Raw genomic sequence first — 25264 nt, 5'->3', positions numbered from 1 at the left:
TACTAAAGATGACGGGAGGAGTCAAACAGTCGTCTTCGAGAAGAGGAGCTGAGCGGTGAGAGGACTGTAGTGAGAGGTGAGAGGAAGTGTTAAGAAAGGTGCCAGAGGCTGTGGGAGGTAGCTGGAGTACGCCGAAAATCGCGGAAGACGGTGGGATGCAGTGGTTGCGGGTCATGTTTAATTTTAAAAAAATAAACCTCAAACCGTTTTTAAATAGCAATGAAAAAGCGGATTTTGCCCGCAAACACCAGCTATTCACCGCTATCGCGTATTATTGACCGCTTTTGTGAGTGAAAAGCACATATTCCGCAACATATCACCACTATTAGGCGATAGCGTAACGGGAAGAGACCGCTAACGCTATTAGCACCGCAATATCGTTATTTATATCAGTGATGTTGATTGTTGAAATATTTTAAATTTTTTTAAGGGAAAATTTTAACCCTATAAATTTGGCGATTTTGACTAATGCTTAAAAACTTTAAAAGTGTCATGTAACCCTCTTAAATGTAGGGTGTTCTGAAAAACTCACCAAAATTTTTTAATGTCTTAACTAACCTCCTACAAAAAAACATTATTAGATGAACTACCAATTTCAAATTAACCCTTTGATTGCCAAATTAAATTAATTAAATTTCCAAGCATGGGGACTTTGGTCAAACTCGGAACAACCTTAAATGGGTTTTGTGAAATTTTCTTTTTAAATCATTAAAAAGAATGATTCTTTTATTTTCTTCCATTAGAGCCACTTTGATCAATTGGACAGATGTCACTTTTGCAGCATAGCAAGACATAATCGTTTTAGTAAGGGGATCTATCTGACAAAACATAAAGGTGATATTTCAAAATTTTAGGGGGTTATCTGAAAAAAGATTTAACTTAAGGGGGGTTGTGAAATTTACCCTTATAGTAACCATTTGTATACATGTATCTGATATACCAAACCTTTCTACAAGACAATTTGATGAAATTAAATTTTAAAATTTGTATCAAATAGATTAAAAGTCGGTGTATAAATTAAACTATAGGCATGAACAAAGTCTAGATTTAATAATTAAATTTAAAACAAATTGTATATGTTAACTATTTCGGATTTTTATAAAAGGAATTACGACTATATTATAATATACTTTTGGAAATTTGATATTTTTATGATGTAAACTCAAGAAATTTAAGGGTACAATAGTGTATGAAAATAAAGGAGTAGAAACTATTTCATATAAAGGGGATAATATGTAATTTTCAAATCTAAATATGATCAACTTTGTCACAAAAGTCATTTAGCTATTTGAGCAATTCAGAAAGTAAAATTTCAACGGAAACGAAAAGAATGTAACTCCAGTATAAAATTATATATTTCAATGATTGAAAATCTAATAATTAAATATATTGTCTTAAGAAATTTTGTGTAAACGCTCAAAACTTATTCCTGAATCTTTTACTTTAAATCCTTTTTTTTAAGTTAATTCCTTTTTCCCTAAGAAAAAAATATAGATTATAAAATAAGTACGCACACGTGCAAGCCACGTGCACTATGTACGTATGTAATATATACACCCACTGACACATATACACACACATACAAACAGAGAGAGGTCATTCTCCTCCTAGGAGAGAGAATCTCCTAAACTTTTTAGCCATTGGAAATCTACACTCTCATAGGTTAGTTCTAATAAATAGGAGATAATTTTTATATCACACAAAATCTTTAAATATCTCATTTAGTTTCTCTTTCTTCCTTAAATCCCTCTCTTAATTCGTTGCAAATTAACATCTTATGGGTCTAACTATTTATCTCCATTCATATCCATGCTACTTCTTTCTTTCTTTTGCTTTTTTTGGTAGAAATGAAAAAAGAAAACTGAAATTAACAAATTCACCGGTCTTTTTTTCATTTACTTTATTGAATAATAAGCAATGTTTTAGAAAGCGCTAGGCGTTTCTAGGCACCAGACCTAGGGCCTAGCGCCCAGGGGCTTAGGCGGACGCTTAATAGCATTAGTCGTTTTCTAACATCGAGAGAAGAATGATCATTTTTGAAGATTCAAATCACATTATCGCTGTTTTATTTGAGATTGACTTAAACATAGAGTTTTGATCCCTGGTACATTTTAACCTCACTAACTCTTTTCAACCACTATTATGCTTAAGCAAGCTTATACCTCTTTCTAACAATGTCTAGTCCTCGTAAGCAGTCAGTTCTACCCTAAGAGCTCCTAAGACTTAGACGGTCAGCTTAGGTACCGCTTCGCTTTAAGCGACCGCCTAGGTGGGCACCCAAACCATTTTTTAAAACAACAATAATAAGAGAGAATACTAAAATGGGTTGTTTTTTCCTTAGGTAAAAAATCGAAAAGAAGATTAGTGAAAGTTCCTTGATATTTTCATTTCTTTTATTGTAAAAAAATGAGAGAGAGAGAGAGAGAGAAGAGAGAGAGAGAGCTGGGAATGGTGAAATAGATAAGGGCAAAAAGATTTAAATTACGGATTAATCATGTATTCTAATTTTAAACTTGATGTCATAGCGTCAGTTGCTCAAAAAAAAAATCTTCTCTTTCTAACTTTCCAAGGAAAAAAAGAGAAGGGTTATAGTCTGATAGAAATACAATCGAGAAGAAAATTAATTTTCTCTATAAGTCGATATTAAAATGAGTCATCTCATTATCAAGCACAAAGTTTATGTTTGGTACCAAGCATACCCATTTCTCTTTATACACACGTGTGGGTGGGGTGATTTTTTTTTGGGGGATGCAATATTCATATGGTTATTAGTTAGAAATTAGTGTCCAACGTGCTGTTGATAATTGCTATAATTAATGATTGCCCTGAGAAGTAAGTGCAAACTCAGACTAGAAGGACTAATTACAGGTAATGAAAAAAAAATGTAACTTACACGGTCCACAGTTCGTTGGTCCCAAGCATAAGACCATATAGCAGCACAAACCCAGTACCCAGCGCGAGGACTAGCTTCACAAACTTCAGGAGAGCCACCAGCCACAGTGGCCCAAGAACCAGTAACAGCTCCATCAATATCACCACATTCGAGGATAAGATTGTCGTGGACATGAAAATTCAACTTCAAACCGTTCGCACCAGGCAAGGTAAAGACTGAAGCATCTCCAAAAACATCTTTCTGCCTTTCAAGAAATGTCTCCCAGAAACTAAAACTTGGATATAGCCTCTTTATACACAATATATGAAATAATGTAATTTGATTAGAAAGAAAAATCTGCTAGGAACAAAAGAGAAAAACATGTTCAAGCAGTTAATGCAAATTCAATGAAGAATGGCATACCTCAATAAGAAAAATTCGCTCCAATATTTTCCACTCGTGAGGTCTCAGGTTTTCGTTCTTATTCATTTCCTCAGTAATTTGTTTCCGAAGTGACCTTCTCACTGTACTGAACAACAATTCCCTAAGGATGACTTCAACATCTTCTCCAAGTTTCAACAGGGTCTCCACAGCTAGTCCACTTTCCCCCTGTCAATCACAATATGTTAGCTTTCATAACCATGAAAAGAACCTTTCCCAGCAGCTCGAATTATCTCAGCGAAGGGAAAAAATGGAGTCAGCATCATTGAAGTTGGACCACATATACCTTCAGAAACAGGTCATAAGCAATTGCTCTCCCAATCTCGCGAATTTCACTGAAAGTATCAGGAGAATCTTCCCTAGATACTAGTTCTTTCTGCTGCAGAAGGTGCAATTGAAGAACCGCCAATGGGAGATGACCTGAGTCTAAGGCATCTTTCACCATTGCTTTTACGTCAATGTTATCTATTGCCCAGCGTGCAATCATAATACTGGGGATTTCCATTGAAACTGTTCTATTCTGCACAATACCTGCCTCGGGAAACTTATTCATATTTACCTCACCAACAGCAGATTCTAGCGGCGATAATGCAATTGTTTTGGAGTTATCAAATGCCACTTCAGTAGCTGTCAAGGGTAAGTTAACCCGAGCTTCTGAGGTATTTAGCAGCCCATGTGAAACAGCATCAATGGAAGAAGATGGAAGGAGTGGATCATCTTGCGACACATCTATATCTGTCACAATTGCTGCATCCATACCTCCTGCCATCTATAAAAAGAGAAAGATTTAACATATCAATAAGTATGTTAATATATGTTCATGGTTATAATAGATGATAAATCAGCCATCATACCGATTTACCCAGCTTACGACCTTTCAAACTCAGCTGGGCTTGGATATTTCTAATAACCTCCAAGAATTGAGCCATCTCAGATAGTCTCCTTGAGTTGCCAATTTCATCAAGATTGTTCTTTCTCTCAAGTGGCTTTGCATAAGATATTTGTAACTCCTTAGCATCATATAGGAATTTTTCCTTTTTATGCTCTCCTAATCCATATCTTCGAACCATTTTTGTTGCAAAGGAGGCAGCAAGAGCCAGCAGCCTGTATTCAAAGTCTACATGAGAATACATACACATTACATAGAGCAGCACAGATGGACGGTCAAACATAATCATGATTCTGATAGCATTCTTATGCCAATAAAGGCTAAAGATTTATAAACGTTACCCTATGCTTAGACATCACAGAATGGCCAACGTGAGGTGTTGCAAAACATAAACAATTTGAACATAAATTGATGATAGAGTGTTGTGATTCTACAGGCTTAAGTGCAAACCTGCAGTCAGTCCTTTACCCATCAATCACAATGATGAAGGGATGAACGTCAAGAGGCAGGCGCCTCCAAAATGAAATGGTGTGAAACATTCAGACAGCAATGGTGCTGCCTTTCCTGGAGAAACATAGGTTTCGATGCAAGTTGCAAGAGTTATAGGAGATATTCTCAGGTCAAAGCACTCAAAAAATAAAGACTTAGAAGAAACAACATGCAGGGCATCATCATCATCAAAATCAAAGGGGCAAGCATGGGATAATAATGAAGAAGACAACTAGCACTGAAGTTATCATCACTAAAATAAGAGCTAGACATTCTTAAGAATGATTATTCAACAGCCAAAGGAAATTTTGAGCACATAAAAGATTGAGAAAGAGAAAGAATGAAAACACTTTGCCTCTATTTCATATATGACAGCCAGAAATAATTCGCCTCATTTAGTTTTATCTTAGCATGACATGCATCATTGACTGTTTACAACTATATTCTTTTTGGCTTAAGCATACACATATTGACAGTTTTTCTATAAAAGAAATGAAGTGGAAAGAAACACATATTAGGAGGGCATTGGATTAGCACATTTACAATAGTGCTGAATGGTGTACTGATTTTATAATAGAAAAGTATTCCTCAAGAAAGAATCCTTTATCTGTGTTCTCTTTTTTCTTTTTCCCCCTAAGTACATATTCTACAAACACTTATTATACATTTATCCTACAAGTAGTGTCTATAATAACCACGTGCATAAATTCATGTAGCCATGTATGCATGTAAATGTGTATAAATACACAATGAACACAAGCCCTCTCTTGAGGATTATAACATTTTAATACATGAACAATTGGATTATTAAAACAAATGACAAAGCATCTCGTACAAAGAGGCTATACCTAGATGCCAAAGCCACTTCACTGTCACTTGCAGCTTTACAGAAAATCCGATAAATAGAGGTAAAAAGCAAATGCAATATGCCTTCTTCAGCCAGATTCACATCCACAAGCATATCCAAAGATCTGTTTATCCATTCAGAAAGCAATATCAGAGGAAAGATAGATCAGACAAGTTGAATTTTCTAGGTTATCTAGGAATGTGGCGGACCTTGGTACGAAATTCAATTTTGACCAAAGGACAAAAAGAACCCATCGTAAGCTAGAAATTTAGTGATATTGTCGTGGAAACAAAAATATCAATAACAAGCCAGCATTTTAATTATTCAACTACACAAATTTTCAATAAAATATATGGAATACAGTACAAAGATTGCAGAAGAGAAAGTACAACATGAACTTGTTAGTAAAACTATATTGTACGGACGCCAATTGCTTATTGAATTACTGATACACATACAAGTAGACTGATAGGGTATGTTTGAACTTTGAACTCCCAGCAACTCTTGAGTTTTGACAAGAACAGATGCACATGTCCAATCATATATCTGATCAGTACTACTTAACACTAACAGGAATTTAGATATAAAAGATAGGGCTAATTAAGGATAGACCACCAGTAGTATCATTGTTTGGAACTCACTATACCTCTTGTTTTTTTTTCAGACGGACCCCTTACTGAAACTTTTTTTGACTCTTCTACACTGAGGGGGGGTACCTTTTGACGTTGTAAGTCTCTCTCTCACCGTAGAAAAAGTCAAAAAAAAGTCACAGGGTAAAAGAGTCAAAAAAGATTTCATTGGGGTCCATCTGTAAAAATAAAGCTAGAAGAGTCGTAAGCTCATAACAGCAATACTACAAGGGGTCTATCTGCAATTGACCCTAATATATATGACAATAACCTGTCTGGATAACTCAAGCTAAAAGCAAACAATAAACAGATGGCTTAAAATAAATGAACAAATTTCGATTTCAAGAAATTCATATTTCACAGCCATGTCTATTCACTTATCTTTAATTTCTAAAAGTGTTCCGCTTGATATATAATACCAGAATAGAGAACTTCATTTAGAACAGAGTTACCTTGAGGGATAATTCATAATTACCCGATACCTAAATGCATAAAACTTTGCTTCAGACAGTTTGTGATGAACAAGAGTAGTCTTAGTAGAAATTTTAATCCAGTTTCAAAAAATTTAATGCTTTATTGATCAAACCTGTGGTAAAAACATCATGATAGACATGCTGGCATAAGAGGTTGTTATATTCATGAAATGCATGTTCATATATGATTCTTATTCACTTATACTGAATCCAATTTAACCATAACCCGTCAAACATTACATACTTAAATAGTTGGCCCCCAAACCATTAACCCTAAATTGTGAACGTGTGCCTTACAAATTTTCCCTCTCAGTATCTTTTATTTGATTTTGGATGTCATAGGGGTACCTTTCTGATATTTAAGGATATATATTCAAAGATCATTAGAAATATTAGGGTAATTAATGCAGTATTCCCATTTTATCCTTCAACAGCAATGCAGAGCCAAATTTCAAAAAGCCGTACGATTAGAGGGGTTAATCCACAGGAATGATCATTTGACGGGCATCTCCCTAAAAATGAACGAACTGAGGGGTATATATCTGGAACCCCATATTTTTTTAATTAGAATATGGCTTTCTTACCGTATCACAGAGGAATAAAGACTACAAGAAAGAAAGATGTGGGATAAGAATCTCACTTCTCTATTTCATCAGCTTTTAAATAGTGTAGTGCCAATTGCATGCGACGGATCCGAGCCATTCTCAAGTCCCATCCTGCAATGACATTGATAGGCATCAGCAATCAAAGAAATATGCCATGATAAAGTAACACCAGATGAAAGTATGGTGTCCTCAAAAAGTTGAACAGCCCATTACATTCTTGCACTAGCCAGACAGATGCAGATGCATACACAATGAAGACAGTGTAAAATGCAGGGTAAATCCATTGCCACATCATTCTAAAGAGAGATGTGTGGCAATCAACCTCAGGTGCACAAGTTATTTCAGAGATCAATTCATCTGCATACCATTGCATTACATGGTGGTCCAAAGTAGTTCATATAATACTACGAACCTAATACTAAAAGAATACTTTTACGCGGATCAATATTCAGATATCAAAAATAAATGTGAAATTCAATGCTCTCTTGCACCATAAACAAATCACTTAACATGGGCAGATGTCACATAGAAGTATAAAAGAAAGTTTCATTTCAGACAAAAAGAAAGAACCAACCGACTGGACTTAACTTATATTTCACTAATTTCATGAAGTTGAAGCATTGGAGATTATCTTAGCATGATGTGTGCCACATAACCTAAGCATTGATATTCTTTAAATTAAAAACAGGACTCTTTAAAGTTGAAGCATTGGAGATTATCTTAGCATGATGTGTGCCACATAACCTAAGCATTGATATTCTTTAAATTATATGACCATTTTAATTTTTCGAACAGCTTTCCTGCAATTTATAAGTGGTTAAACAGATAAAACAGTTAAAACCAAACTAAAATTTCACTGCTGAACAAGATAACAGGTCTACGCTATACTTATTAACTTTATTTTGCTTTTAAATTCTCAATAAAAATCACATAGTTGAATAATGCCTTTAGTATCTTCTCATATAAGTAACAATCCTACTCAGAAGTATTTACTATAGATTTTTATTCTCAAGTTTCTTTTCACAAAGTAAATGCTACCATCCACCTGCTGTAGGTCTCAATTTTTCTAGTCATAATTCTTATTCCGGATTGCTTCTTTTTCCACTATTACTACATCACAATCCTTCCCAATTCATCATCTTTCCTTAGTCCCTTCTACAATCTTCTCTTCCCTCCATAGCACTGTCATGTCTTGTTCCCTACCTCATATTTTTATATTTCCCATTTCGCTATTATAGGTCCCTAATTCACTCCTTTCTTTTGTTTCTTTCAAGAAACCTTAAGCAACTTATATAGAGTTTGAATTATGGGGTGGACAGGATTGGAGATACTCTGCACTCGTAATATATGATCCCTGATACATTAGGTAGACCAATTATCGATCACCTAAGCATTTAGGAATTCTACAGTATAAGTGACCGCATTAAACCTTGAACCTTTTCTTTGAACTCAAATGTTAAAGTGTAATTAAACTGAATATGTTTTCTCTTGTCTCCCTTCTTCCACATGCTCCACGCTATTTCTCCCCAAGTTCCCAACCTTGCCCTTTAGCTTGTCCAGTCAGTCACTCACTACCCATTTGGATATCCATGAGCTCACAACAGACAACTTCATGCAATACAGATGGTAAGGGAGAAAATAGGAGAACTTTAGATTTTCTATCTGAAACCTAGAAAGGCCTATGTTATTTTCCATTGTATGCTTTGGTTAGTGGTACAAGCACATGTAAGAATACGCTCTAGTTGGAGCATACGGGGTTCATTAGTTGGAGCGATACACCGTGTGAAGGAGGCAGGCTTAACCAGATTGCTCGGGATAACGGTATATGTGGCGAGCATTATCCAGGGAAGTCTAGATAACTATGCACGTGTTGTCTGTATGCATGTTGATAAAGAAAAGACTTAAATATACTCTAATTGTATCAAATTATCAAAGTCCAAACTTAAACTTTAAAGACAATATAAGCCAAAAAAGTCACAAATCAATTTATTTAACAATGGGTTAAATACTAAAAGTGAATACAGCAAAGAGCATACTGAATCAATAAATCTTAGTTATCTCCTTTTAGATTTAGGTTGTCGGCTATCAGGATAAGGAATGCACTGCAAATTGGATGTATGGATTGGAATAACAGTTTCACGCGTCCAAGGGGAACAGTGTATTAGGTAACAGTCTCATAAAGTAGCACCCAAGAAAAAATTTATCATGACAACTGAATAATTTCTATTTAATTGAGACACGACATAGGAATGTTAATTAAAAGATTCAACCAAATAAATACTTGCAAGAACAGTTAACATTTCTTCAGCATTTGTTCACATCTTTACTACATCAATTGAATAGGTTACAAAAATCAAGCAAATCAATCAATAAATCATGGTATTGCGCATAACTAAGGATGCATATTTCTCAAAAATGTTAGCAATAGGAAAGCATAACAAGTAGAGGCAGATTAGCTGATCAGAAGACGTGGCACCAGGCTCTGCAACATCTATAGGACGAGTCAACTTCATCCAAAAAAATTCAGATTCATATCAGAGTTACCAAGTTTCAAGATTGATAAATACCCTTACTCTGGTAGCATGCAAAATATGATCAGGTCCCCACAAAAAGAATGACAGTTATATGAATAAGAGAAGAAAAAGCAGAAAACAAAAAATATATAACTTTTAGAAGGGAAAGCCCAATATGCAAAAGGGAAGCAAACAAACAGGGATCCAACCAACCCTCACCATTCTCCAAAGAAATTCGTTCAGCTTCATCAGGGCCTTCATATAAAAGAGTTCTGTCCAAAACCTCTATTTGCCAAGGCCTTCCCAGCTCTTTCATTTCATCTATAGCCAAAAAAGTTTTAATCTGACTTTTGCTGCCTGCGGTAAAAGTTGGTTGCCAGTATCTGGTGAATTCTGCAGGAAGAATACTGGATGAAATCGAAATTGATGGGAGAATGACAGAAAGGCCATCTTCGGTCACTAAATACAAGCAGCCTTGAAAAGAGAATCCAATTGATTCCCCAGAGAAAGCAACTTCTCGGGAGGAAGAAAAGCTTTTAGAAGAGCAGTATGTACCCAGATCTATATCATCAAGGACTGGTGAAACCACATGTAAACTAGTGTGTACAATTTTATGTACCTTTTGTTGTTTCATATTGAGTCTTCTAACGAATCGAGTAATTCCAATGGGTGAAAAGCAAATACAATCCTCTTTGTTAAATCTGTCCAAAGGAAGGAAAACTTTGCGCAAAGGAGTTGATGAGATCTCAGATTCAAGAGCAAACACTTTCCTACCATTTATCTGAGAAGTAGAAAAACCACTTGAATAGGTACATGATTCGCTTTCATTACCATTAGTATGGTGGTGTCTTTTCCTGAATTTATGGATTTCTTTGCCATCAGTATGGTGATGTCTTTTCCTAAATTTAGTAGCACCTGAGTGATTTTTATTTGAAAACCCGTCGGTTGACAGATCCGAAAGAATTTTCGCACAATCTATTTCACAATCAGCAACCTTCCAACCTGCCAACATGCTACTATCAGAGTATTTATAGGAATGAACAAAATTTTCAAATGTAGCACATTTTTTTGAGACATATTCAGCAGCCCTGATTACGTAGATAACTCCATGATCATCCACAACAGCAAGAAGGAAAGAATGTGAGATCACCATCAACCTTCTGAAAGTTCTAGCACATACAATCTCGTCACCGCATGTTTCTCTTCCACTAACTTCAATTTTTTTATCAACTTCCTGACTGAAGTTTGATTTTGTGGAAGCTAAATGTCTATTTACAGGCGGTTCTGATTGACTTAACCTAAAACAAGCACTTCTGTCCAGTCCACAGCTTTTCAAAACATCAAAATGCGTAACAAGGCCACCAGACAGAACATTCCAGATACAGATTAGCCCTGAGGAGTTAAGACAGATAAGAAAGTCATTGGAAAACTGGAAATCTGCCCATTCTAAACTTGGAAACGAACTGGGATCATGATGCTGAAGGTCTACAGAACAAATCCACTGCAAACCCCACTGATTCAGCATCATAACAACCACAAAATCCTTGCCAGTATTTCTTACATGGAATTCACTATTCTTATCAGATACATCTTCTGGGAAATTCAATACTAAACCAATCAATCTATGTGAGGAGTTGTTAAACACCCTCGAACACCTATATATAATATCTCCACCAGCCTTTACTGAACCTTTAGATGACCTATCAGAAAGAGATGGATCACCCACTTGTCCAACCACAGGTCCATCACTTATATTCTCCTTTTCACCATATAGAGTAGAAGAAGAAAAGAACTCTATGAATTTTGAAGTATTGTCACCAATGTCTAATGATACAACATCTGCAGAAAGAGGAATTGATGACTTCGCAGGAAACCTAGCTGAATACTTACCATTAGACACAACGGTATCCAGCTCCATATGGAAAGTCTGGAACCAATTTTTCGGTAAAATACTTCTACCAGATGAACCACCATCATCAACTGCATCGCAGACATCTACAGTTCCAGATGTTTCAATAATCTTGGGTTCGTTTGGGCTTTCACCAGTGCTTGAATGTGAGAACTTCGATTTCGTCACTGAGTTATTAGTAGGTCCCCATTCCACCCACTTACCCTCCACAGAGTCACCTTCTGGTACAGATTGAAACACTTCATTTCTATGCTGATAACGAAAAGCATGAACTATAATTCCGTTATCGCTGGATACAATGAGAAATTCTTTAAAAACTGAATCCTCAAACTGATTATACACATCTCCACAATGTCCCCAAGCCAATGACTTCACACCAGAGATCACAGGAGGATACTGAGATGAGGAAGAGCTGCCTCGATTTCGAAAAAGAATATTTTTTACGGGAACGCCAGCTTTTGTACTGCACCGAGCACTATCAATAGATTCTGACCTGCATGTGCTCGATGGTTCTGGAGAATTTGGTTCATGAAGATTTTCAGAAGAGGACTTACCTGGGGCATCTTTGTTTATCAATAGAGGAAGAGTGTTTTCCTTAAATGTGCGATATTACAAAGAATAACGGATGCAACAGAAAAGAAAAACTAAAGAAGTCCCATACTTACCAAAAGTCAGAGGAAGTAATAGGGCTTCACACTCATACGAAAGCAGCAGCAGCAGCTCTCTAGTTGGGGACAGAGAAGCTAGACAATATTTTGATGGTTCAAGTTGAGACTTCAAGTGGCCCCATTTTTGCAATTGCAAGATGGCAGGACCGTCTCCAATTCCACCCCAAGAAGACATAAGATATTTATTTCGCCTGATAAAAGACGGTTTGAGGTGGACAAAACACATAGGGACAATAAAGGAAGAAAACAGAATCAGTAAACTGCAACCACAATACAGCTGCGCACTCAGATCAAGAAAGTGAAATTTTAACAATGGAAAATGCATCCATATCCAAAAAATTCTCTGCACCATGAAGGACTTCAAAATGAACCACCCATAAAATTGAATTGTTTAAGACACATACAGTTGTTTGTATAGTCTTATACTTGAAAGCAAAATGCTATAGTTGTTTAAAAATGAGAGATATTCCCTCAAGTATAGGTAACATCATATGTGTGCCAATTTTGGGTTCAGTTGAAAATAATACAATTTCATATGCGGACAAATTTTTAAATTACATGGATACAGAAGCTTTGGGTATAAAACTAGTTTTCTGATTAACAAATATCTGGTGTTATACTTACCTCAAATCATGCTTCTCGACACACTCAAGTCAGCATGTCAGCAAAAGCACAACTGAACTGCATTATCTTCCTTGATGATTATCTATAATGATCACAGGAATCACAATGATTATCAGCAATGTCCTCAACAATAAGAAAGTAATGTAGAATCATATAGAAGAGGTAGAGTGACACTTATAACTGATCTAACTGAAACAACATTCCAAAGTTTTTATTGCACATCAGAAAAACAATTGTATTATGGGGTGGCATTAATTGCAAACCAACTTTGAATACAGTTTAGTTTATAATAATAACAATGATGACCATGATAACAAAAGACAAACATAGTTCATTTACTTGTAAGTTAAATATAAAAGTTTCTATAATAGAAATCAATAACGTGCACATTATCCTACCTGTTGGAATTTCAAGACAAAGGACACTGTGAAAGCACCCAGCACCTCAGACCCTAGCCCAAAAACAAGTGTCTCGCATATGCCCACAGTGCAAAAATAGAATAATGTACAGACTTGTTATCTTGAATGGTCACTTTCTACCAGGTAGCTTTATTAGAAGCCTGCCTTCTCACATGTTTATTCCTTATATCTCCCCTGCCCAACCTCAACCTAACCCCACCCCAACACCCAAAGAAAAATCTCCCGACACTAGCGCCTCGTTTGGTACACGGGAATCGGTGGGAATTGAATGTTAATTCTCATTTCTCATTCATATGTACTAAACACAACATCTTTGTACAAGCTAGAACTGCACATTCTCATTTCTCATTCATTCCCAATTTATGTGGGAATGAGCATGCACAATGAGATGGTAGGGAATGTGCATTCCCACTTAAGTCGGAATCAAATTTTTGAATTAATGATGCGATTGCTTATTAATTATCCATACCAAAAATGAAAAAGATTGACATTCCCATTTCATTCTCTATTCGCACCCAAACATAAGAATGAAAATAAACATTCCATTCCCAAACTTACTCCACTTCATTTCTTATTTCATTCTATTCTCACTTGACTCGTTTCTCGTGTACCAAATGAGGAGTGAATCTTATACACAACATCCAAGTTTCAGCCAACCATCAGCAAAATCAAAATGGCTATTAAACTTGCCACAAAAATAACTCAATCCAGAGGTCTTCAAGATCATACGTCATATGCTTATCCCTAACATCGGTTCATTGGCTTTGCCCCTCATTCCAGTCAAGATTTAGAAAGAATAAAAGATCTAGAGTGATATGGCTTGCACGGTGTTTAGCTTATGTCTATCCAAAAAATAATTCATACCCTAGTTGCAACCCTCTTTTAGAAGATCAGATACTAAAAAAGTGATGAACTGCTAAGAGTTTCAACTTATGTATGCCCTCAAACTCGAAAGGAAATGGACAATCTCTACTGTTGTGGCTTTTCTTTGTTTTCCCTCCCTATTTTTTTGACTTAAATGTTTGAGACTTTGTATTACTCATTTAATCTTTGGTGATGACCTCCTCTTGTTTGGGAGAGGTGACTATAATTCAATGAGTACCTCTATAAGTGTTTGAAGGAATGTAGTGATTGTTCAGGGTTGAAAGCCAACCCAACAAAATGTCATAGTAAGCAAAGCCGCAATAGTAGAGATAGTCCATTTCTTTTCGAGTTTGAGGGCATACTTAAGTCAAAAACCTTAGCAGTTCATAATTTTTCTAGATTAGTTCAATTAATTAGAGTAAATAGGGTCAGGGTTAGAGCTATTAAAGTTATACTAGTTAGTTAGAGTTAGGATTAATGTGATGTTTGGGTTTAATTTAGTTTAATTAGGGTTCTAGATTTGGTAAAGTAGTTAAGGTCAAAATTAGCATACTTTTGGTTGAATTTGTTCAATCAGGGTTATTAGAACTACGATTATGGTTAGTAAAGTTAAATTAGTTTTATTATAGATGAAATAAAGGAGAAAGTTAGTTTAATTAGGGTTATTATTAGCATTATTTTGGGTAGATTAGTTTAATTAATTACCACGAATAGGGTTAGGGGTAGAGCTATTAAAGTTATATTAGCTAATTAATGTTAGGATTAATGTGATATTTGGGTTAAATTTAGTTGAATTAGGGTTCTAGACTTGGGAATGTAATTAAGATTAGCATAATTTTGGTTAGATTTGTTCAAGTAGGGTTATTAGAACTAAGATTATAGTTGGGAAAGTTAAATTAGTTTCATTAGAGATGAAAATAAGGTGAAAGTTAGTTTTAATTACGGTTCTAGACTTACTGCAATGTTATTAGGGCTTAGGATGAGGATAATTTTTGTTAGATCTAGTAGGATTTAATTAGGATTTTTTAAGTTAGGGGTTGGATCACGTTTAAGGTTAACTAGGGTTTTGAATTTGAGAAACTCAAACAAAATAAAACAATAAACCATAAGAATTGCTAAAAAATAAAAACTAACGTGAAAACATACCTTAGAATGAAGGGGGAAGGAGAAGGAGAAGGAGAAGTAGGCCGCGGCGGAGACCAGCGGTGAGTGCGGCAGCAGCGACAATCGGTGCGGGCGGCGGCGGCGACCGAAGACACGAACGGCGGCAGCGACCGAAGACAGGAAAGATGGCTGCGTGATGGCGTCCGCGACAGGAGGTGCGAGCGGCGACGGGACCCGAGGTTTACTCGGTTTTGGGAGAGAGAGAAAAGTCGGGAGAGAACAGAGAGCTGAGAGAGAGAGAGAGAGAGAGAGCGTAAGGCTAAATTGCCCTAAAATGCCATGAAGTTTTCCATTTTGGCATGTTAATACCATAAATTGAAATTTGTTGCAACAAAATACCATAAAGTTTTTAAAAATTACGTGTTGATACCCTCTGTTAAATTTTACCCTATTAGATTCTAATGTGATATTCATGTTTCATTATGATGTTTTTACCTATTCATCTGCTTTTAGTTTATAGTAAAACCATCTGAACTATTTTTCACCCCTCTCTTCATTTTAACCTAGTTCTTTCTTCTCTCCTCCTCCCTTTCACCTCTTTTTCTTCCATTTCACACTGAAATGAGATCAATGAAGTTTGCTAACAGCTGTTCATGTTCTTTACCTTCGTTGAGTTTTGAAGTTGATAAGAAAGAGAGTAGGGTTTGTCTTTGCAATGATATTTCTTTCGTGAAGATGGCTTGGATCTTTAAAAATTATAGAGGTCGCTGCTTTGGTCGTCTCAACTATAGATTAGCGTCAAAGTGAAGTTTTTTAATGGAAGGACAAAACTTTACCCCAATAAGCTCAATTTGCAATCAAGAAACTAATTGGTGAAAAGAGTTTCTTAAAGAGGAGTGCAAGGATGGAGGAGGTATAGAAGAGAGAGTGGCATCGAAGAATCTAAAATTGAAATTTAGAGAGGACAAGTTAAAAGACTAAGAAATTGAATTGAGGAGATATGAGTTGTATTTGAGAGAGAGAGAACATAGTGAAGTTGGAGAATGCATTTTGCAATAGAGTTTCAATGGTGTTTGTTGGGTTGTTTGTGACATTAACTTTGCTTGTTGTGATGAAAATGTAGTTTTTTTTATTTCATTTTATGTGGATTATGTGTGTAATTCTAGCTTGTCCTAATGTAATGTTAAAAAAAACTTTAATACCAATGCATGTGTTATGTTGCGATACTTTGATGCACACAACATGTTTGTCATAAGGGTAATATGGACCTAAGGTGCCTCATTAGGTAGCATCTAAAGATGCATAATCTGAGCCGTTCATTTACTAACCCTCAAACGGATCTCAGTCATCCATTCAAAAATTCACCTACGCCCAAAAAGCCCCAAAAATTTTATCCCTCAGCCCCAAAATTGAACCCGGCTCCTCTATCGCCCTCTCCTTGGCCACAGCCACGTGGACTCACCGCCCACGCACGTGCCGATTTCCACCTAGATTCCCCCCTCCTCCTCCCGTGGAGAGCCGCCTTCGGCCCCTCGCTCCCTCCCTCTCCCGCCGCCCTTTCGGCTCTCCCCTCCTCGCTTTTGTGCGGTCGTCGTCCCCCTTCTCCTCCCTCTCCCTCCCCTTCTCGCACGTCTCGTCTCCTTCCCTCCTCCTCCCGCCTTTGCTCCTTCGTCTCCTCCGCGTGAGAGCCGTCGGTTCCTCCTCTGTCTCCCCCTCCTCCCTCCCGCCGCAAGAGCCCACAGTCCCCCGCGAGTTCCTCTCCTCCATCTCCTCCTCTCCTCCGCCACAGTCCGCCCACCATCGCCGCCGCCGATGCTCGCCACAACCTCTTCACCCGCTCTATTCCTCAATTTCCCTCATCGCCGTAGCTGTAGCCCCCAAGTCATGGTTTCGAACAAATTGAAAGCGTCGGCGTCTTTGATTTCTTCAAAATCAAAGTCTTCCTCTTCTAAATGCAATAATCCTCCATCTTAGTAAGAAAATTTTTTGATGAAGTTCTTATGCATGTTTATTGCCTACTAATTTACACTTGTAAAATTTATTGTGATTATTGTCATATCAAGTATCTATTTTAGGCATAATATTTGTGTTTATATGCGTGTTTTTCGGCATGTAATATATCATTAGCTATTCTTAATTTGCCCAAATATATTTAATTTTTAACTTCTTCTGAATTATAATTTTCTTGTAAGGCTATGATAACATAATTGAGAATTCCGTCCAATTTGTGTTATTTTCGAGATTTAATTGATAAGTGTATAGTATTGGATGAAAGACACATAAAAGCCCTTGAGATGACACATTTTCACAACTTTCTCAAGATACCCACATCCTTGAGCAATGAGCAAATAGCAATTGATTGCTAGATTCAAAATTTTAATCCTGATAAATACTCATTTATGATTGGGGATAAAAATTGCGTGTTTGGTATAGATGATATTCACCGAATTATCAGTTTGCCAAAGGAGGGAATTCCGATAAAAATGAGCGGTACAGCTGCTAATACAATCTACACCCAATTTGTAAAGAATTATAAGACACTCAAGGAGAAGAAGAGTAGTAGCTCTAAAGGCAAGAAGAAAGTCGATGAGGAAAAGAAGACGGTGATTTGGGGGAAGCGCGATAGAATGGCCGAGATAATTGTAGATATGACTAATAAAGACCTTATAATATGTGTGAAACTTATTGTGGCTTTCATTATCGGCTTCATATTATGCCCGCAGACATGTTCCTTGTGGGTGTTTAGATATGTGGAGTGGTTATCTACTTTGAAGAAATATAATTGGTGTCGTGCGGTGTTTACTTTTTTTTACAAAGAGATGAATAAAACAAAGAAATCTCTTAGTATGAGGGGATTAGGTCAGTGCTCAAATGTTGGGTACATGAGTGGTTTTTTCTCTGTTTTACTAGTGAGTTACATGAACATTACTTTGTATAACTTTTCATTTTGATAATGATTATTGTTTATGCACATGCTAATGTATAGTTTCTTTTTTGTAGGTTTAGTTTTATAAAAAAGTGGGGGAATTAGAGTGTACTTCAGATATTGAAACATTACTACTGCTCTTTTGTGTGAAGAATACCGGAAAGTGGAGGAGGACTACTAAGAACAAATTATATAGAGATCCGAAGTTTCTTACGGATATTGGCCAAGAGAATACTCCTCTTATTCATAGGGCATCGCCAGAAGTATTTATACATATCTTTACTCTAATAGTTAAAGATTTTATGTCCCTTTTTTTAGTATCTATATCTGCGACTATAGTATAAGTACTAATACTTGTATATTTTTTGTCTTATAGGAATCAAGGAAAGTTGAATAAATTTCCTTAATTGCCGAGAAGACGTACGAGTTGAATGAGCTTACTACCGAATTACGAGAATTAGAAGAGCGTGGTGCTGGATGCATAAATAAAAATAATAAGAAAGAGGATAACGAAAATGTAAATAAAGAAAATAAAAGCAAAGAGGATAAGGAAGCTAATGAATATGAGAATGTGGAAGAAAATGAGGAAGCCGATATTGATGATGACTTTGTGATGAGCCCAAGAGACATGAAAATTTTAGAAGATGCTCAGTGAGTTTAGATTTTTCAATTCTCTTGAAATTTTACATTTTATACTTTTCATATAATACTTGTGTAACTCTTTGTTAATTATATGCATTTCAACTCTATAGAGATGTTTCTCAAAAAGAGGAAGGTGGTAATGATAATAAGAGAGAAACCTCATCTATCAAACGGGCTGTCAGAAAGAGGAAGAGGAAGGATGGACCCTCTGTTACCTCACCTTATTTGCGTCTAGATCAACTCAAAGAAGGCACAAAGAAGAAACGTGTCATCCAGATATTGGATAGTCCTGAGGGGGCTAAAAAAAGGTGCAAAAATAAAGGAGGCTTCATACCTACATCTCACAACTATCCAGGAAAGGCAATGGTATATGATTATGAGGACAAATTAATAGTCAACTTTCTATAATTGAAAATGACCATGTAATTGTTAATGACTTATTCTAATAATAATCTTTAAATTTACTTATTTCAATGGTAATTTTCTCACCACGTACTTGCATATAGTGATACGTTCATTTAGAAGTGTGCCAAAGCAAGCGTATCTCGCTTAGATGCTTATAAGCTATTAACATGAGGTGAACTCAGTGACGATGTAGGTGCTAAACAATTGTGTCATAGTTTGGTTGATGTTGTATATATTTAGCTTATATTAAATATTTTATTCATTCATGGTAAATTTTGTAGGTGATCGATGCATTTGTTATTCGGCTTTGTTACAAGATTGAAATAACTAATAATTATGATCAAAAGATATATGTCACAAGACATTGGCTTGCAGTAAGTATATCCGTATTTTTTATTAGTTGGTGATATTTATTATTATGTTACCCTACACCATTCACATTGATGCATCTTTTAGCAAGCATTTCTGGAAGGGAATCTTGAAATGGTGGCAAAATGAATGTAGAAAAATATTTCTTGGAAGTTCTTAAGAGTGTGAAAGAATTTTAATCCCGATTGTCAGCTCTGGACATTGGCACATGGTAGAGTTAGTGAGAGAGGAGAAAAAAAAATTATATCACTACTCCTCAATCAACTCCCCCATTTATACCGTCGATGCTGCGAAATTTAGAAATAAGTTTATGAGTTTCATAGAGAGTAATTGGACATTGTGGAAATTGGAGCACCATGTTCTTGTGTGAGTTGACGTGCCTCAACAAGGACTGTATGTGTTTCATGTATTTCTAATGTAATAGTTCATTTTTTTCTCAAAGTCATTTTCAATATCGTAATTTTTTTTCTAAATACAGAACCTTAGATTGCAGGATCTTTATGATTGAATTCATTAACAACATTGTTGAAAAGCAATCAATAACAATCTCAGAAGGAGATTGTGCAAAGTATAGAGCAAACTTTTGTACAACTCTCTTGTATGCACGCGATTCACCATTTTTGTAAATAGTATTTAATTTTTTTCCTTGGTTGTTGTTGTGTATGCAATATGTGGAAGATATTATGTGGATAAGTGGAAGTAACATGATGTTCATTGTAAATGTTGTTTATTTGTTACACTCGTTTGATATTATGTGGATAATATTTTGTAACTCATTGTTCTAGAGAAAAATTTGTACCCACTTATTTAAGTTTTGTAACTCTTTAGATCAATTTCATACCCACTTATTCAAGTTTTGTAACTCATTATTATGGAAAAAATTTGCATACACTTATTCAAGTTTTGTAACTCTTTAGCTCAATTTGTACCCACTTATGCACATTTTGTAACTCATTGTTCTGAAAAAAAAAATTCTACTCGCTTATTCAAGTTTTGTACCTACTTATTCAAGTTTTGTAGCCACTTATTCAAGTTTTATAACTCATTGTTCTAAAAAAAGATTTGTACCCACTTATTCAAGTTTTGTACTCACTTATGCATGTTCTGTAACTCATTGTTCTGGAAAAAAATTTGTACCCACCTACTTAACTTTTGTAACTCTTTAGCTCAGTTTGTAGCCACTTATGCACGTTTTGTAACTTATTACTCTAGAAAAAAAATTGTGTCCACTTATTCAAGTTTTGTACCTGCTTATTCAAGTTTTGTACCCACTTATTCAAGTTTTGTAGCTCATTGTTCTGAAAAAAGTTTTGTACCAACATATTCAAGTTTTGTACATACTTATTCAATTTTTATACTCACTTATGCATGTTTTGTAACTCATTGTTCTGAAAAAAATTGTACTCACTTATTCAAATTTTGTACCCACTTATTCAAGTTTTGTAACCACTTATTTAAGTTTTGTACCCACTTATTCAATTTTTGTACCTACTTATTCAATTTGTACCTACTTATTTAAGTTTTATACCCACTTATTCAAGTTTTACAACTCATTGTTCTGGAAAAAGTTTTGTACCCACTTATTCAAGTTTTGTACCTATTTATTTAAGTTTTGTATCCACTTATGCACGTTTTGTAACTCATTTTTATGAAAAAAAAATTTATACCCATTTATTCAAGTTTTGTAACTCTTTAGCTCAATTTGTACCCACTTATGCACGTTTTGTAACTCATTGCTTTGGAAAAAAAAATTTGTGCTCACTTATTCAAGTTTTGTACCCACTTATTCAAGCTTTGTATCCGCTTATTTAAGTTTTGTACCTACTTATTCAAATTTTGTAACTCATTATTCTAGAAAAAAAAGTTTTGTACCAACCGATTCAAGTTTTGTACCTACTTATTCAAGTTTTGTACCCACTTATGCACGTTTTGTAACTTATTGTTCTGGAAAAAAATTATACCTACTTATGCATGCTTTGTAACTCATTGTTCTGGAAAAAAATTTATACCCACTTATGCACGTTTTGTAACTTATTGTTCTGGAAAAAAAATTTGTACCCACTTATTCAAGTTTTGTACCCACTTATTCAAGTTTTGTAACCATTTATTCAAGTTTTGTACCCACTTATGCAAGTTTTGTAACTCATTGTTCTGTAAATTTTTGTACCACTTATTAAAGTTTTTTGTAACTCTTCACCCCAGTTTAGTTCAAATTATCACATTATACTGAAACACATGATTAATCCATACAACCATATTATTAACTTGCAAACTTAATGTACACACATTTTAAAGAACACATAATTGCATCTACATGTACATAGCTTTGGTTCAAATTATCACATTATACCAAAACACATAATTAATCCATACAATCACATTATCAACTCTGCAAACTTAATGTACACACTTTTCAAAGAACACAAAATTGCATCCATACACTTTTTCACAATTATTCTGAAACACACGATTATTTTTAAAACAAAATAAAACCCACTTATTGCAAACTAGTTTGTTTTGGCCCTCCATTAGCTTTCCCGACCTCCACCTGTAATATTTTTCATCTATAAAAAAATTTATAACTTTATCATGACAAATGCATCGAAATGAATTATCACATAAAAGGAAGAGTAAATATAATACCTTAGCTAAGGACAACTCGTTATATAATGTCCTTTTCCCTTACAAAATCCATAAAATCTTTACTTTTTAATACTCTTTTCTTATGTTATCTCAATTCCAGACTTAATTATAGTAGCCTATGTTGGCCGTCCCTTCATGGTTGCGAGCTTATCTGGATCACAAATAGTGATTTGAGTTGCTTCCTCTATGGAGATAAGTATGGAGTATGCATCTTATTATTGGCATTGCTCTCATTTCCATTATCGTTAAGTTCCTTCTCTTTCTTGTAATTCTCAACTTCTTTAAAAAATGAGTCTAAAAGAGCACTGGACTTATCATGAAGTGTATGTTTGTGTCGAGAATAAATTTTATTGCAGAATCCATTACAAACGTTTATTAATTATAATGGAAACAAAAGTGTGAGTTTTATGCTTTGTAAAACTTCTCTTTATAATAAAACAAGATTAAGAGTACTCCCTAGAAACACACGTAGGAACATTTATAGTTTGTTGCTTACGTGAGATCTTTACTTGTGTCGGGGGTGCGTTAGCCCGTGGAACGAACGAATCACAGATTTAGATTGATCTGAAGAAGGCTTGGAGTCAATGTTTTGTTTTAGAAACAAGGACAGAAGTGGATATCTCAATAAGGTAAGATAAAACACTATTCTCAAAATTAAGTCAAAGCTTAGATCTCGATGAAACGCCGAAGGCCCTTGAGGATGCTTGAAAACAATGAAGACTCTCTCTTTCTCTTGCTCAAAATTCGCCAAAAAAAGCTCAAGTCCCTGCCTAGAGTCTGCTTGGTCCTTGCTTCATCCCGTGCACATTGGTGTTAGGGAAGTATTCATAGCCCCTAGAAGTTGTAACTGAAGGTAGAAAGTTAAAACCAACGCTAACTGATAACGCATGTTTCCGAGACAGTGTCCACAGTCTCGGAAGAAGGGGTCGCTCCAGCCCGTTTTGTAACTAGCATTCCCCCTTTAAATGCCATGATTTCTGTAGTTATGGGCAGATTTTCCATTTGTAACGGCCCTTCCACATTCATAGGTGATTCCCAGTATTTAATAAGCCATGTGGTCTACATGAAACTCGAGAAAACAATCACAAAATGACGTTACACTGTCCCTAGTTTTCGAGACAGTTTCCATGTCTTGGAAACAGCTTATCGCCCCCATAGCTTTCCAGATAGATTCTGTGTCTCAGAAACTATAAGTTGTCTCATAGCTATCCAAACAGATTTTGTGTCTTGGAAACTGTAAGCTGTCTTATAACTTTCCAGATAGATTCCGTGTCTCGGAAATGGTAACATATCTCATAGCTTTCCAGACAGATTCCGTGTATCGGTTGAAGAAAATAGTTTGTACTACCGTCGGTATTTTGACTTTAATTCTTTCATCTGACCTCGGAATGAGGTGATTCAAGTTTTGTTGGAAAGTTAACAAAGAGACCTATAACTTTTGTATTTTGAGCTTTTCCGAGTTCAAATTGAATCATGGTCAAAATTTTAGTTCTTCATACTTATGCATCCATTTTCTTCTTGAATCATGCATTCTAAATCTCATTGTTGCTTTGTTGCTTTATCGACTCGCTTCATGAGCTTCTTTATGGCATTGAATGATGCTCTTTGACTTGAATGATAATGTTCCTCGCCTTCTTTTCATCTAGAGCTATGTGTGGGAACTTATAGGTAATTTTTGACACTTACATTGTACTTGAAGTCAATGTATCTTCTAGTGCCTTGTTACATCTACTCCTAAGGGCCCAATGTTTAATTATAGAAAGTTGGTCTTCACTATTTGTAATGCAATTTCTAATAACTCCGAAACCAACATGTCTTGCATTAATTATCCATTGTTGCATAATATATTTTGATGGAATTTCTAAAACTTGCTTTTTTACTAAAATGTGCAAGCTATAATTGCATAATATACCTTCCATCTCAAATCTCGCACAAGAGCACTTAATTCTTTTTTCTTTGGATGCATCAAAGACTACATGATGCTTTATTATCTCTTGCTTTCAACCTCCCTATATATATTACAAACATCATAAGTAGCACTTGCGCCATCCTTCGACAACCTTCATGAAGCATAGAGTAACTATCTTTGAGTTCTTTCTGAAAGATAGTAAATATATTCTTTGTATAATTCTCCCTAGTTTGTTTTTCAATTAGATGCTTGATTATCAATGTAGGAACGAAGTTTGTGGACTTAAAATCTTGCTCAAGTTCAGCGGCTCGACGAGCTTCGACGACATTATCATATTGCTTAACAAAATCATATAACTCGGTATTGGCATTCACAAAATGATCAAAAAATCATTAATTCCCTTACTCCGCTGAGTAGATGTTATTCTTGAAGTAAAAGTATCTTTAAGATACACAGGAGCCCAATGATCTCAATGATTGTATAAATTTACTAACCAACTTTTTTTATGCACTGATTGAAGATTTTGTAAGGCATTCCTATGAAGGTGCCAAGAACAAAAGCGATAACAAGTTTGAGGAAAAACTTTGTGAATTGCACCACACATAGCTTTATCTTGATCAGTGATGATTGTTAATGATGTTATACCCGACATATATTTTAGCCATTAGCTAAATAACCATATAAAGGCCCCCTCTGTTTCATCGGCCAATAGTGCACACCCAAATAAAGTTGATTATCGATGATGGTTAACGCTAGTAAATAGTGCATACAACAATTTTAAATTATTTGTCCTATGTGTAACATCAAAACACACAACATCTCCAAATTGCAAGTAAGAAGTCATCGTCCTACCATCCATCCAAAAAACACTTCTCGTTGTACTATCATTTTCTAAATCTAGTACAAAGTGAAATTATGGATCAGATACCTTTTTCTCTTGAAATTGATGAACAATGTTCACATACTCATGGCCGACATTATTTTTTCATTTAATTCTAAGATGATATTAGCATTCTTGTTGAGT

At 35.4% G+C, this 25264-nt stretch overlaps 1 protein-coding gene across 1 annotated transcript in view; it reads right to left on the bottom strand.

Annotated features, from left to right (window-relative positions):
* The window catches only part of LOC109827450, a 66670-nt gene extending 51005 nt beyond the window's left edge, over positions 1 to 15665 (bottom strand). Inside the window, exons 1-10 of the mRNA XM_020394459.1 lie at positions 15389 to 15665; positions 12960 to 13041; positions 12333 to 12526; positions 9978 to 12230; positions 7281 to 7356; positions 5540 to 5662; positions 4168 to 4417; positions 3600 to 4082; positions 3296 to 3481; positions 2894 to 3181 (exon numbers count right to left, since the gene is read on the bottom strand). Of these exons, the coding sequence (XP_020250048.1) occupies positions 2894 to 3181; positions 3296 to 3481; positions 3600 to 4082; positions 4168 to 4417; positions 5540 to 5662; positions 7281 to 7356; positions 9978 to 12230; positions 12333 to 12510 (3837 nt within the window). The 5' untranslated portion in view covers positions 12511 to 12526; positions 12960 to 13041; positions 15389 to 15665. The remainder of the gene's footprint in view (positions 1 to 2893; positions 3182 to 3295; positions 3482 to 3599; positions 4083 to 4167; positions 4418 to 5539; positions 5663 to 7280; positions 7357 to 9977; positions 12231 to 12332; positions 12527 to 12959; positions 13042 to 15388) is intronic.

Source organism: Asparagus officinalis, chromosome 1 (genome assembly GCF_001876935.1).
Source record: "Asparagus officinalis chromosome 1, Aspof.V1, whole genome shotgun sequence".
Lineage (NCBI taxonomy): Eukaryota > Viridiplantae > Streptophyta > Magnoliopsida > Asparagales > Asparagaceae > Asparagus > Asparagus officinalis.
Note: the sequence above shows the minus strand (reverse complement) of the source record. Positions and strands in the feature narration are given on the sequence as shown.